The sequence below is a fragment of the Polypterus senegalus genome, chromosome 12 (genome assembly GCF_016835505.1).
Source record: "Polypterus senegalus isolate Bchr_013 chromosome 12, ASM1683550v1, whole genome shotgun sequence".
Taxonomy (NCBI): domain Eukaryota; kingdom Metazoa; phylum Chordata; class Cladistia; order Polypteriformes; family Polypteridae; genus Polypterus; species Polypterus senegalus.
Window position 1 is genome coordinate 40,066,499 of NC_053165.1, and position 13,724 is coordinate 40,080,222.

At 37.6% G+C, this 13,724-nt stretch overlaps 1 protein-coding gene across 1 annotated transcript in view; it reads right to left on the reverse strand.

Annotated features, from left to right (window-relative positions):
- nup210 (nucleoporin 210) overlaps nt 1–13,724 on the reverse strand; it is a 232,127-nt gene that overhangs the window by 111,128 nt on the left and 107,275 nt on the right. Inside the window, exons 13-14 of the mRNA XM_039770930.1 lie at nt 6,092–6,290; nt 5,609–5,754 (exon numbers count right to left, since the gene is read on the reverse strand). Coding sequence (XP_039626864.1) covers nt 5,609–5,754; nt 6,092–6,290 — 345 coding nt within the window. The remainder of the gene's footprint in view (nt 1–5,608; nt 5,755–6,091; nt 6,291–13,724) is intronic.

Below are 13,724 nucleotides of genomic sequence, written 5' to 3' on the forward strand. Positions count from 1 at the left end.
GCTCAGCATCTTGCCAACTTGACCAGAACCAGGAAAGGAGGTTTTAAAACCAAAGAAAAATAATCATTTTTAAATGTCAGGTCAGGCTGGGTAGCATGCACTGGTACAGCACATTACCGTACCCACCACACGATGAAACAGCTTGTGATCCTGGTTGGAAACCACCCAAGGCAGACACACGGATCAGTCCCTCCCCCTGGAAATGACCATCTATCTGCCGTAGCCATGCATTATGTGGGCGTTCCCCTTGGCCTGGTCCAGCTACTCAGGTCCTCAACAATGAGGATCTTGTGATCTGGATCACCCTCGGGGAAATTGCACCATATGGCCTTAGTGCCGTAATGGACACTCCATCTAAACACCGATAATGTGCCTCATTGGGATTTCGTGAACAACCACATGCTTTACGCAAAGTCAAACCAGCAGTACCCAAGGATTTTCCTAAGAGACACAGTACAGAAGGAATCCAGTCTTCATCTCAGGCGACTAGATAGCATCCACGCCTTTCAACCATATAGGAAAACAGGAAGCACCACAACTCTACAGACTTAGACCTTCGCTGTTTTGCAAAGATATCACGAGTGACACACACCTCTTTCCAATGACCTCATGACCCCCATGCTCTCCTAACTCATCAACTGACTTCATAGAAAGAGTCACCAGAAACATGAATGTTACTGCCAAGTTAAATAAACCTCTTGATAAGGTCAACACTCTCTCCTCAAACAGACACGCTGATGATGGCTGTGCCCAAGAGGTCTAGGTTTCTATCTAGGTTCTATCAGGATCTAGGTTTTTATCCAGGATACTTGCAAACCCAGACACTGACTTCTCACTCAGTCTCTCGAGAACCCTGATCTCAGCCTCAATTGACTCTGTGAAGATCACAGCATCTTCGGCAAAGTCAAGATCAGTGAATCTTTCTTTACCAACAGATGCCTCACTGCTGCTGGACCCCACGACCCCACCCAGCCCATCCAAGCACTGAACAAAGTAGAAGCAAGAACACCCCCCTGACAAACGAAAGTATCAAATGGTAAAACAGGCAGAGGTTCTGCTTCCACTTTACACTGCAATCACAGTACCAGTGTACAGGCTGGCCATGATATCCATCAACTTTGGGGAACCCTCGAAGTCTCAGGATGTTGATCAACTGAATCGAATGCTTGACGAAAATCAACAAAGGCTGCAAAGAAACTGCCAATATTTGCGTTTGTGTTCCATAAGAACCCACAGTGCCGGGATGTGGTCGATGGTAGATTTCTTACATGTAAAACCAGAATGCTCTGGTTGCTGGTAGGTGAACAGGTGATCACAGATCCTATTGAGTATGACCCTACCAAGGACCTTACCCAGCACTGACAGCAGTGTTATCACCGTGTAGTGGTCGCAATCCAGGCGATCACCCTTCCCTTTTCAGATAGAGATGACAAGTCCTGCTTTCCAGTCAGTTGGGATGATGCCAGTCTTCCAAATGGAATCAAAAATTGCTTGCATTGCAAGGACGACAGCCTTACCATCAGCTTCGAGAAGTTCACCCCAGATACCACAAATCCTTGCAGCCTTTCCTACGTTCAGCTGGTTCACCACCTGTGTAATTTCAGTGAGACTGGGTGGTTCACAGCCAACTGGAAAATCAGCCATGAGATCCGTGGACTCGGAGACGTCCAACATATTAGCTGGAGGATTAGCTTTAAAAACAGTTGCTCAAAGTAGCTAGCCCAGCGGGTCACAATTGCAGCATCTTCCATAAGGACTGTTTCATCACCTGCCTCAACAATGATTCTCTAAGGAACAGATTTGGATGTGAGTAATGCTTTGATTCCTCTGTAAGCAGGACGTGGATCACTATACCATAGATAATGAATTACATGCTCACATATTCCTCTAACAAATGGCTCCTTATCTGCCCTCAGAGCTCTTGCAGCCATCCTTCTCAATTCCTGGTACAGACCGAAGTTGCCATCAACTCATGCTCTGTGACTCATCTCAGTAATATATATCCAGGGTGCTCTGCGAGGTGAAATACCTCCTTCTGGGCACACTGGTAACACTAACACAGCCCTCAGCAATCTTCAGGGTCTTGTCATGGAAGGTCTCCCACATCACATTAGAATCACGCAAACTGCATGCAAACTCAATAGAAGCAGCCTGATCTTGGAGTCTGGCTAGGTTCAGCCTCATTCTCCTAGTAGGTGGTAGCTTACTGGAACTAAGCTGGATCTTCAGAGTAGCAAAAAACAAGTCTGTGGTCAAAATTCACAAACTGGGCACTTCTGTAGACCCTGCAGTTTTGCAAGATCATCCAGCATCTCCTCACAAGGATGTGATTGATCTCCTTCACCACACCATCAGTACTGGAGTACCAATTTATTCAGTTAGAATTATTGTTGATCAACTTTCCTTCTTTAGTTACTGTATTGTAGATTAACCATAAAGCTCCAGACAACATTAAAAGAAAGAAAAAGAAAAAAAAAAAAAACTTGCACCAGACACTAATTAAACACAGCTCTTTCTTGCTAGCAATGCATTTTTTTACACTTGTTAAAATGAAGGTGAAAAAACAGATTAAAAAAAAACAGCGGTACACCCACAGAAACAGCTTGCTGTGAAAGAAGGGATCACTGGATGAAAGCAAAGTAAAACAAACACAAATCACACTTGAGAAACCAACCCTAACGAACACAGAGCTAGCTGGAATAAATCAAAAATAAAACATCAAAGCAATCATCAACAACAGTAAGGCCAATCATATTTCATTATTACACATATGATTTGCTACCAGCATAAAAAAAGTTTAATTAAATGCTAACAATACTTTTATATCTACTTTTTATTTTGTTGTTTAATTTTTAAAGTTCAAACTACATTTTTTCTTCTATTAACATGGATTCATACTCAAATGATCCTTCTGTTTATATGTTGTTAGTGTCTTGAAGTATAACTATAAGGTGTAGCAACCAGCCAAACCTTCTATTGAGACCGTTTAGATTACAAATGCCATGTCCATCAAAAAAGTCAGATATTTTTACATATAGACCAGCAGTCATATTTTTTAAGTAGAATCTTTACATTAGACATCTGGAGAAGTAACTGAAAAATATACAATTGAAAATGAGGACATCTATTTGCAATAATGTTGCGACTGAAGAATATACTAATTAGACCAATGAGTACAGATTTCCAATGTTATGCAATTCAAGATCACAGGTATACGCAGCAGTGTAGATCCATAACATTCAATATGTCACTGTGATATGCGCATTTAATAAGTTCAATAAAACTACACATGAAATATTTTCTTTCATACATAAAATATATATGATTTCTGTCAATTTTTATGCTAGTGTGTTTTCTATCTTGTTATAAGGCACTTTTTCTTTTCATTACTGTGCCCTGTAAGCCTGTGAGAGAGAATTTCCTGGGCACTGAGAAACACTATGTTGGCTTTTTTTTCCTTGAGATTTCCTAAAAAGTGGGTGATGAAGCTGTTAGAGACAGCTGCTACTGCTTTGGTACAGTAATCCAGCCGGTTTCTAAGTCACAAAACGCGTTACCACACCCTGGCATTCTGAGAGCCCACAACTGCTCCACCCCAGAAATGGCTACTGGCCTGCTCAAATCTGGGACCTTTAATTTTTAGCCCTTATTCATATTTCACACTCCAAACTTTTGCAAATGTCGACAGCACCTGGGGAAAACAGCAGCTGGAGCACTGACAGCACCTCAGCTAATTCCCCAGTTTATCTCTGTTGACGTTTACTGTGGATTGTGTTGAATGTTGTTTTTTTTTTTTTTTGTTATAAACCAAGAATAAAATGACCTTGTGTGTTTTTGTTGGCATTACAGAATCGCTAATGAACTTAACACAATTATTTAGGTGTGGATGGAATACCAGACAGGCTTGAGAAAAAAAGCCCATATGGAAATATGGATAAAAAAATGGCAAACTTCAGAAAGGCAGGGTCAAAACCAGAAAATGATTCAGGAATTGAAAGCAGCAGCATAACTACTGTACCAACATACTGCTAAGATTAAAACCAATGTTTCTCTTAAAATGGCATTTAATGAGATTTTATATGATCTAAAGCGAAATTCTACGGCTAAGAATTCTGACAGCACATTGGCATTTGAGTATTATCTAGAAGTGAAATAACATTTGCTTGATCTTGTGCTAGTTTCTGCTCATCCTTCTCTACTAATTGGGACACCAAACCTTCAGCAAATCCATGCTCAGCTGAGCAAAAAATACATTCTTCCCAAACCCACTCTAAAGGGGTGAGAAGTACATATTCTATTAAGGCTAGTTAAAAAGCAACAAGAAATACACTCAATAAGAATTCCTCTCTGTAATGTCAAAAAATCTCATGTCCTTTTTCATTACTAAAATGAATTATAATGTCAACAAAATCACAATCATAATTCATAAAAATTGTGCTTAATAAAAGGGTAGTTTTTAATGATGGTGAATCTTATTGATTTTCAACATAATGAAGTACTTTAAAGACTGCATCTACTAGCTGTCTTGGTTAAAACAAAACTGATTAAAGCAAGCCAATTTGTATGAGTCCTGCAGAACTGGAAGGAAGGGAAAAAACACTGACATATCATTGAAATATTTATTCATTGCTTGTGTGCTGCTAGAACCATTTAAAAACTGGCTTTCAAAAATTTTTAATCAGTGAATACAATATGTTGCTTTATTATTAATGCTTGCTTTATGTTTAAACTGACACTAAGGTTTAAGATTATCCTGAATAAGGGCAAATGATTCCTTATAAATGCTCTTGTATTTTATTTTTGCATTTGATTGGTTTTCTTTTACAGTCTCACAAAAACAGACTTATATTATTTAAATCTAATTTGTGTAACTCACTAGTTAGTGTAATGATCTTTTTTAAAAGTTGGTTGGGTAAATTAAAGAAACAATATTTTAGCTCTTGATCGCACCCATGAACAATAGTACTCCCCTCCACCCTTGGGTTGGTTGCAAAGTCTTCAGTGCATGGAGGATTCTACCATTTGGACCCTTAGAGATTTTTTTGTTTATGAAAACTATTTTGATAAGAACATGCCATTTAGCTCAACAAAGTTCACCAATCCTATCCATTTACTTACATTAAATTTAATCTTCCACAAATCTGTCCAAGCCTATATTCTGTCCAGTTGTATATGTAATATTTGTCCAATTCTAGATTGTATGCCCTTTCAGTTTAGTTTTTGAAGTTTAAGTGAGGGGTCTCTGTTTCATCTTCTAGCCAAGATGCCAGAAATATGAAGAGATCTGTATAAATTAAATTCGAGGTTGATACATTAGTGAAAGTCTGCATTAAATAATATAACACTTTCTCAGTTGTGGTTCAGACATGGTGATAGTTCTACGTGATCTGGCTTGGCATCTGTTAACTCTGTGGAATGAGGAAGGTGGCAAAGCTGAACTTGACAGGACATACTGACTTGCTTACAGTAAGTGGAATTATTCTGTCCCATAATTAATGTAATGCATTCTTATGAACCTAATAAATGGGAAAAACCTGACAGTACTGTCTTTTGCATGTATCGTTTCATGAATGAATAATAAAAGAAATAATTTATAGTTTAAACTCACTTTCAGAGGCTCATATGCAGCAATGGTAATACGAGCATCAAGATGAATGTGACCATGTGTGTAACTAACATGGAGGGTTGTGTATCCGAGCCCTTCAGCCTGCACCCGAACTCCACTGCAGTACTCAGGACCAGCATTTAACCTTCCTGAAAGGAAAAAAAAAAAAAATTCTTTAAATAGCACATTTTATATACATTTAAGTATCTTAAAGTGCTTTACTATAATATTGGCTAAATAAATTTATAAAAAGAAGTTAAAAACTAAAGAACAGCTATTCATAACTGGTTATAAAAAATACCAACATTTAAAACAACACATCAATTCATTCCCACAAATGCTTAATCCAATTTGAAATTGCTGAGCCTATCCTGGTAACACTTGCCTGGATGACAACACCTTACTACCAACATTTCATAGAAAAGTAAATTATAGAAAAAAAAAAAAAAAAAACACAATCATTCTTATCAAATTTGTTTTACTTACCAGGTAAAGGGCGAAAAACACCTTGATTTTCCACTTCCACTAACAGTTCAAAATGGGAACAGTCACTTAAAGTAACTTTCTCTCCTGTTTCCACATTCAAAAGACCAAAAATCCTTAAAGGAAGCTCAAGGAAGAGCCCGACACGTGCTTCTACTTGACACGGAATAAATTCCATACCAACTGGCTCAATCACATAAACCTAAAATACAAGCCATAAAAGATAATGTAATTGGAAGGAAACATGAGTGATGCTCTTAACCTAAAACGCAACTACTTTTCTGTTAATGTAGTACTGACTGACGAGACAAAGACTGGAGAAGGTTTTCACTGATTTCATGCGATTCTCAGCAGAAAGTAACTGCTAAACGACTGTTTTCATGGAATGAAGAAAATCAGCAAAGTCCATTTCCCGCATTTGCAAAATACTGCTGGGATTGTTATTACATACAAGTGGAGCAAGCTGGGGATACATATGTCATTTAGTTATGATTTTTCAGACCACCTGCATAGGTGAATTTTATGTAAGATGGCACCTTAATGACCATTTCTACTTAAAGTTTATTGAATAAATGAAAGCAGCCTTCATTTACTTCACTTTTCTTTTACAGACATGGCAACATGACTGAAGAAGAAAGTAAGCAGTAATTGCTGAGAGCTTTGCAAGTATTCAAAAACATTGCATTATATGTTAAATGGATGGTAAGATGTTCATTCATTCATTTAGGATGCCTCAGTATTAAAATCTCAAAAAAAGAAAAAAAAAAAATGTAGAGCAAGATAAACATGGAATATCAAAACACAGCATTTCATATAACTTAAATGCTGTAAACCAGCATAACCATTAAGATATATCATAGTCAAAAAAACAGCATCCATTCAGTACAGCTTGGCCAAAGGAGCCTTGGCTATTTTCTTACCTTTCTCCAACATTAGCTCTTGGGAGAAAGGACCCAAGAACTTCAATGAGAACAGATATTTCTTCTTCCTCCTAAGCTAGATCTGGACACAAGTATTAAACATTCCTCTAAGCATCAACTATTGCTGTATCCTTGTAGATAATATTAAAATTTTATACTAATATATGGCTACTTTACAATACTGCAAAAGCATGACTTTATTGTTCTACAATTTTAAAGATTTTGACCAGAATATCTGCAGATGTTAAATCTTGTTTTGTTTCATATTTATCAGAGTTTAAATTAACACACATGGTCAAAAGCAGTAAATGGAAATAGAAAGCAAAAATCTACTTTCCTGGTCATACCTCACCTTCATATGCCACCTTCCAAGGACATTAGATATTAAGAATACATTGCAAAGGTTTAAAGGTTTGCAAAACTGCCTGACAGATCCAGAAAGGTGTGTTCTGGAAGTCAATGGAAAAACCATAAACTGTGTAGAGTTTGCATATTCTACCTGTGTCTGTATAGGTTTGTTTATGTGTTTTGCTCTCAATTTTAGAATTAAGTTAACTGGCATCACCAAACTGAATCCAAAACGCTGAAAGTAAACGCGTACACAAGTATGCCCTGAACTGAACTGGCATCAATTCAAGCTTTGGCTCCAGCCTTTCTTTCAAATGTACTAGGATACATCTCTCTCCCTGTCTCTTTGACAATGAACTGGATTAAGTGGGTTAAAAAACTGATGAATGCTTTAGTTTAAGAATTTATGACAAACCATTTGAATGAAAAAACCATTATAATTATTTTATTAAATATTGTTTTTTAAACATCATTAAGGAGAGAGAATTAAAAGCAAAAGGAAATCAATTTATGAATGCAGCAAGCAACTGGGAGACAGCAGGTGATCAAATAAATATAGGGCTCATCTTAAGTGAAGAATCAGAAGCCCCGTGTCTTCAAGGAATTTGACAGACCAAGTGTCCTTGAGAAAATGAGAGAATAATAATAAAACAAACACACACACAAAAACACAACAAAAACTTTGCAACAGATTGTTTTAGGACTTTTTGCATGAAATTTTCTTTTGGAAAAATCATTAAATTAAATGGAATTAGTATATGGCATTATAGATAAACTGATAGAGGTAAGAACTGCAAGGGACCCCAGGGTATAATATCATCCTGATACTTAGGTCATGGTACAAAAATGCTTGCTTTTTTTTTTTTGAAAAGATAAATATTTTAGGCTCACGGACGGAAGGTAATCAAGAAACACTTCTGAACACTATACCAAACTGTGATGAACTATCAACTTCTCTTCTTGACTTTTTTCTTCAATTGCATTACCTGTGAATTCTAAATTCTGCTTTAAACAGCCTTCAAGTACTCCTATCAGCTAGAGGTAGAGATACAGTCCTGAGGCCTCATGTATAAATGGTGTGTACATCCATTTCCATGCTCACATCGCGATGTATAAAAACTAACTTTGGCGTAAAACCATGCACAATACCATGGCAGCACTACTCGTTGCGTACATATATTTCTGCTCGGTTTTGCAAATTGGCGGCACCCAGCGTAAAAGCACTGCTACTGCTCCTGTGTGTTTTCCCTTTCTTTTTAAAATTCATATCCATTATGTGGGCTTTGTCAAATACACTGAAATTAACTGGGTATCATTTATAAATTTAAGGTACCTGATTGTAATCAACCTTTAACAATATACAGTAATGCTGCATGAAATGGCCAAGCTATTCCAAATATTACAGCTGCTTTAGCATTGTTACTCTCAGTACACCATTTAACCCATTCTATCAGAGTGTGGAAATCACAGTTCTACAGCAGCTGATCAGAAAGCTCTATGGCAGGGGTTCTCAAAGTCGGTCCTGGGGGCCAACTGTGGCTGCAGGTTTTTGTTCCATCCAGATTCATTATCAGTGACAACACCTGATAACACTGATCTCAATTAATTAGCTGGTATTTTTTTCCATTTTTGCAAGAGATTTAAATGCTTAACTCCCTTTTGTTGATTTGATTATATTTTGCCCTTTCTCTGTGCAGTTTGCTCCATTCATTGTATCGTATTATTAACAAGCCAGCAAAGCAGATAGCCAGGCAAACAACACTGTATAATCAAAGGCTGCAACTACTTTAGCATTAGACCCACTAATTAGAAAATAATGAATTAAACAATTAAAACACCTGGCAAAAAATAGAATGAAAATCAAAATGAAAATATTGTTAAAAAGAAAAAAAAAAAAGACTTTGTTTCCATATAACTGCTTGGTACATTTTAATATATATGTATATATATTTTTCTTTTACAAAGCTTAGTTTTCTAATTTCTATGTTTTTCCCAAAACACAGAATCTGAAAAATAATTGGTCACATAATTAGCCCATGATTCCAATTAAAAATAAAAGCTGGTTGTAACAAAAACGTGGAGCCACAGTGGGCCCCCAGGACCGACGTTGAGAACCCCTGCTCTATATAGAGTTGTGTCAAAAACATAGAGGATTATTGGGATAAAGCTTCTAGTCCTGGAGGACATTTATAGCACACAGTGTGTAAGAAAAGCCACCAGCATCTGCTTGGATTCCACTCAGCCATGCGCACAGTCAATTTGAACTTTTCCCATTTGGCAAACACTCGAGAGCCTTTCCTTCACAGAAATTGAGGATCAGAAACAGTTTCATCCCAAAAGCTACAAGTGCACTCAATCAGCAAATCAAGTGCTCCTGGTAGAACTGTTTGTACTTATAATTACAATTACTTCACAGTAAAGTTGCACTAAAGCTGTAATATTGAACAACCTGAATAACGTTATGAACCATTTGTACTATCCTGAACAATATGTACACGTATATTGTACTTAATCTTTTCATAAGGTATATTTTTCATTGGTTTTTATGGTATTATTATTTTATCATTTTATAGTAAAATAAGGTTATGGAGGATTTGCATATTGAATCTCAATGGCAATAAAGGAATTCAATTCAGGTCAATAGAAGAGAACGTGTGTTTACAGATGATGACTGGCTTCTAAGTAGATATAGATTTTCAGGTGTTATTCTCTTGGAGCTGTGTGCTATCAGAATACTACAATATATCTATACTAATAAAAGGCAAAGCACTGACTGACTGACTTACTCATCACTAATTCTCCAACTTCCCGTGTAGGTGGAAGACTGAAATTTGGCAGGTTCATTCCTAACAGCTTACTTACAAAAGTTAGGCAGGTTTCATTTTGAAATTCTACGCGTAACAGTCATAACTGGAACCTACTTTCATCCATATATATGTCCATAGCTAGCAGCTCAGTTGCCGTGTGAGGTGGAGTTGCGTCCCGCATCATCACGCCTCCCACGTAATTGAGTTCCTGCCCATATATGGTAAATATTCGCGGGTGAAGGACTGTGCTTAGCATATTCATAAGTGCAGCTACTGCGGAAACCCTCTGACGCTTAACAAGCCTTTGTACACATCAATAGGAAAGCAAGGTGTAAAGCTTAACTTTAAATTAGATTCACATACACGCTGCCGCTGGCGTTTGTCATGCCTAAAACGAATACGATATTCGCGAGATACAAGTTTAATGAGAGGACGCAGGGTATAAACGAGACTTTTCAGCACTTTGTAGCGGAGTTAAAATTGCTGGTGAAGGACTGTGCTTATGCAAACGAAGATAAGATGGTCAGGGATAGAATAGTGTTTGGCGCAAACTCAGCAAAAGTGCGAGAGAAACTTTTAAGTGCCGGGTTTGAGCTAACATTAAATAAAGGCGTGGACATCGCGGGATCGCACGAGACAGCACAAGCACAGCTGAGAAGCTTCGATGCATGTACTCCGAGCGGCTCACGTGAACTGACTTTGCAGGACTGGGAAAGGTTAAATTAAGTTCATAGACACTCTACCGCTAAATATTTGCAAGCAAATCCACAACTTAATACCAGGAATGCCTGTTAAACATCTTAGATTCACGAGTACCGATTTGGGTAGTGAACACTTCGATGAATGAAATCTGTTATCTTTACAATGATTGACAAACATGGAATATAACTTGAACACAACACATCCTCCAAATACGAAACTGATTGAAAGAAATAATGATAATCAAATCATTGATGACAGCAACACTCATAACAGTGACAAAACAATTACATTGACAATCATGTTACGTTATTTTTAAAATGTTTCCCTTTCTTTTTCATAACTTCTTTAACACACTACTTCTCCGCTGCGAAGTGTGGGTATTTTGCTAGTACTTAATATTTTTCAGATGAAATGCATTAAAGTATGCATATTACATTATTTAGATAAATTGTTATTCACTTAAATAATGTGTATTGTTAATAATTAAACATGTGGAAGAGCAGTAGTAACGATGAGCTGGTGCCCCCTCCAGGGACTGTTCCTGGCTCGCACTGTATGTGTGCTGGCACATGGCGTGACCCAGGATGGATAGATGGATAGTATAATTAATTAATAGTAGAATTAATATTCTGATATTCTCTGATGAAGGAAATTCCACTGTAATTATGTTGTTGGACTTAAGTGCAGCATTTGACACCATTGACCATTCTATTTTACTGCACAGGCTAGAAAACGATGTTGGGCTTACAGGCCCCGTGCTCGCTTGGTTCAGTTCTTATCTATCAAATCGATTCCAGTATGTACAGAAATGTGCAGACAGTACTCCATCATTATACACAGAAATTCAATATGGTGTCCCGCAGGGCTCAGTACTGGGACCTTTACTGTTTTCACTTTACATGCTTCCACTGGGATCTCTCATTAGGAAACATAATGTTAATTTTCACTCATATGCAGATGACACCCAGTTATACCTTTCATTTAAATCAAATGAAGTTTCTCCAATGTTGTCTTTAATTAGTTGTGTTAGTGAATTAAAGGAATGGATGAATGAGAACTACTTGTCTTTAAATACAGATAAAACAGAGATGTTAATTGTTGGAGGGAATGACGCTGATCACAGCAATATTTTGTCGTCATTTAACTCAGTTGGAATCCCAATTAATTTTACTGAATCAGCCCGCAATCTAGAAGTTATCTTTGATTCTAGCATGTCATTTAAAGCACATATTACAAAGTCATCCAAAACATGTTTTTTCCATCTTAAAAATGTTAGGAAATTAGGCGCTTTCTAAATAAACAGGATTGTGAGAAATTAATTCATGCATTTATCTCTAGTAGGATTGACTACTGCAATGCGGTGTTCACTGGCTGTTCAAACTGTTCTCTATACAGCCTCCAGTTAATCCAAAATGCGCTGCAAGAATTATTACAAGAACAAGAAAATATGAACACATAACTCCAGTTCTTAAATCTTTACACTGGCTCCCAGTTAAGTTTAGGGCAGATTTCAAAATCCTCCTTTTAACATATAAAGCATTAAATGGCCAAGGTCCGGCTTACTTGTCTGAACTTATCATGACTTACAGACTTGAACGCACATTAAGATCTCAAGATGCCGGTCTGCTTAGGATTCCAAGGATTAATAAAATAACAGTGGGAGGTTGAGCTTTTAGTTACAGGGCCCCTAAACTGTGGAATGTTCTTCCTGCTTCCATAAGAGATGCCCCTTCAGTCTCAGCCTTTAAATCCCGGCTGAAGACTCACTACTTCAGTTTAGCATATCCTGACTAAAGCTGCTGATTAACTGTACATACTGCATCTCTGTTGTTAGTCATTAGCACTATAACATAAGTAACATGATAATTATATTTGAATACTAACCCTCACCTATTCTGTTTCTTTTCTCGGTACCCAAATGTGGCAATTGGTGCCACGGCCCACCTGCCAAGTTGTTTGCCTGCCTATGGTAAAGTCATACCTGATGGAGGATCACAGGAATCATGGGAAAGAGGGGTCCTTTCATCGGAGCAACGTTTCAGCCGTGGCATGGCCAAATGGGGAGGCAGCTAGATGGATGAGGTCTCCAGGACTCTAAAAATATCCAAACCTAATTATGTCATATCATCTACTGTTAAACCGTACTTCTAAAATTTTTATTATTATGCTGTATTAAGGAATTGTTCTGTTCTGTGTATTGTATTGTATTGACCCCCTACTTTTGACACCCACTGCACGCCCAACCTACCTGGAAAGGGGTCTCTCTTTGAACTGCCTTTCCCGAGGTTTCTTCCATTTTCCCTACAAGGTTTTATTGGGAGTTTTTCCTTGTCTTCTCAGAGAGTCAAGGCTGGGGGGCTGTCAAAAGGCAGGGCCTGTTAAAGCCCATTGCGGCACTTCCTGTGTGATTTTGGGCTATACAAAAATAAACTGTAACTGTATTACAGTACATATATTGTGGCGATTGGTTACGTGGAGAAAGAAAACGAAAGAACAAGAATTGGGGGTTGGTACGTTTGACAGCGACAGTACTGCTGTAATAAATTACTTCATCAAGGGTCCCGCACACACCACAGCAAGCATCTTGAAAAAGGCAGGAACAATCCCTGGACGGGGCCACTGTGCCCCCATGTTTAATACACGTTTTAATGAATTTCATCTTGAAAATGATATCAATTATACATTTTAGTATTCTAAAATGTTCAGAGAGCTGTCATATCATAAATTCCCAAAGAGTATTCTTTGTCTCCTGTCTAGAAAAGAGAAAGCCCATTTAAGTACGTAGTAATTCACAAACATAGAACACAAAGCATTTACCGCGCTACTTTAGTTATGATGGGATTTGAGAAACTCTAGTAA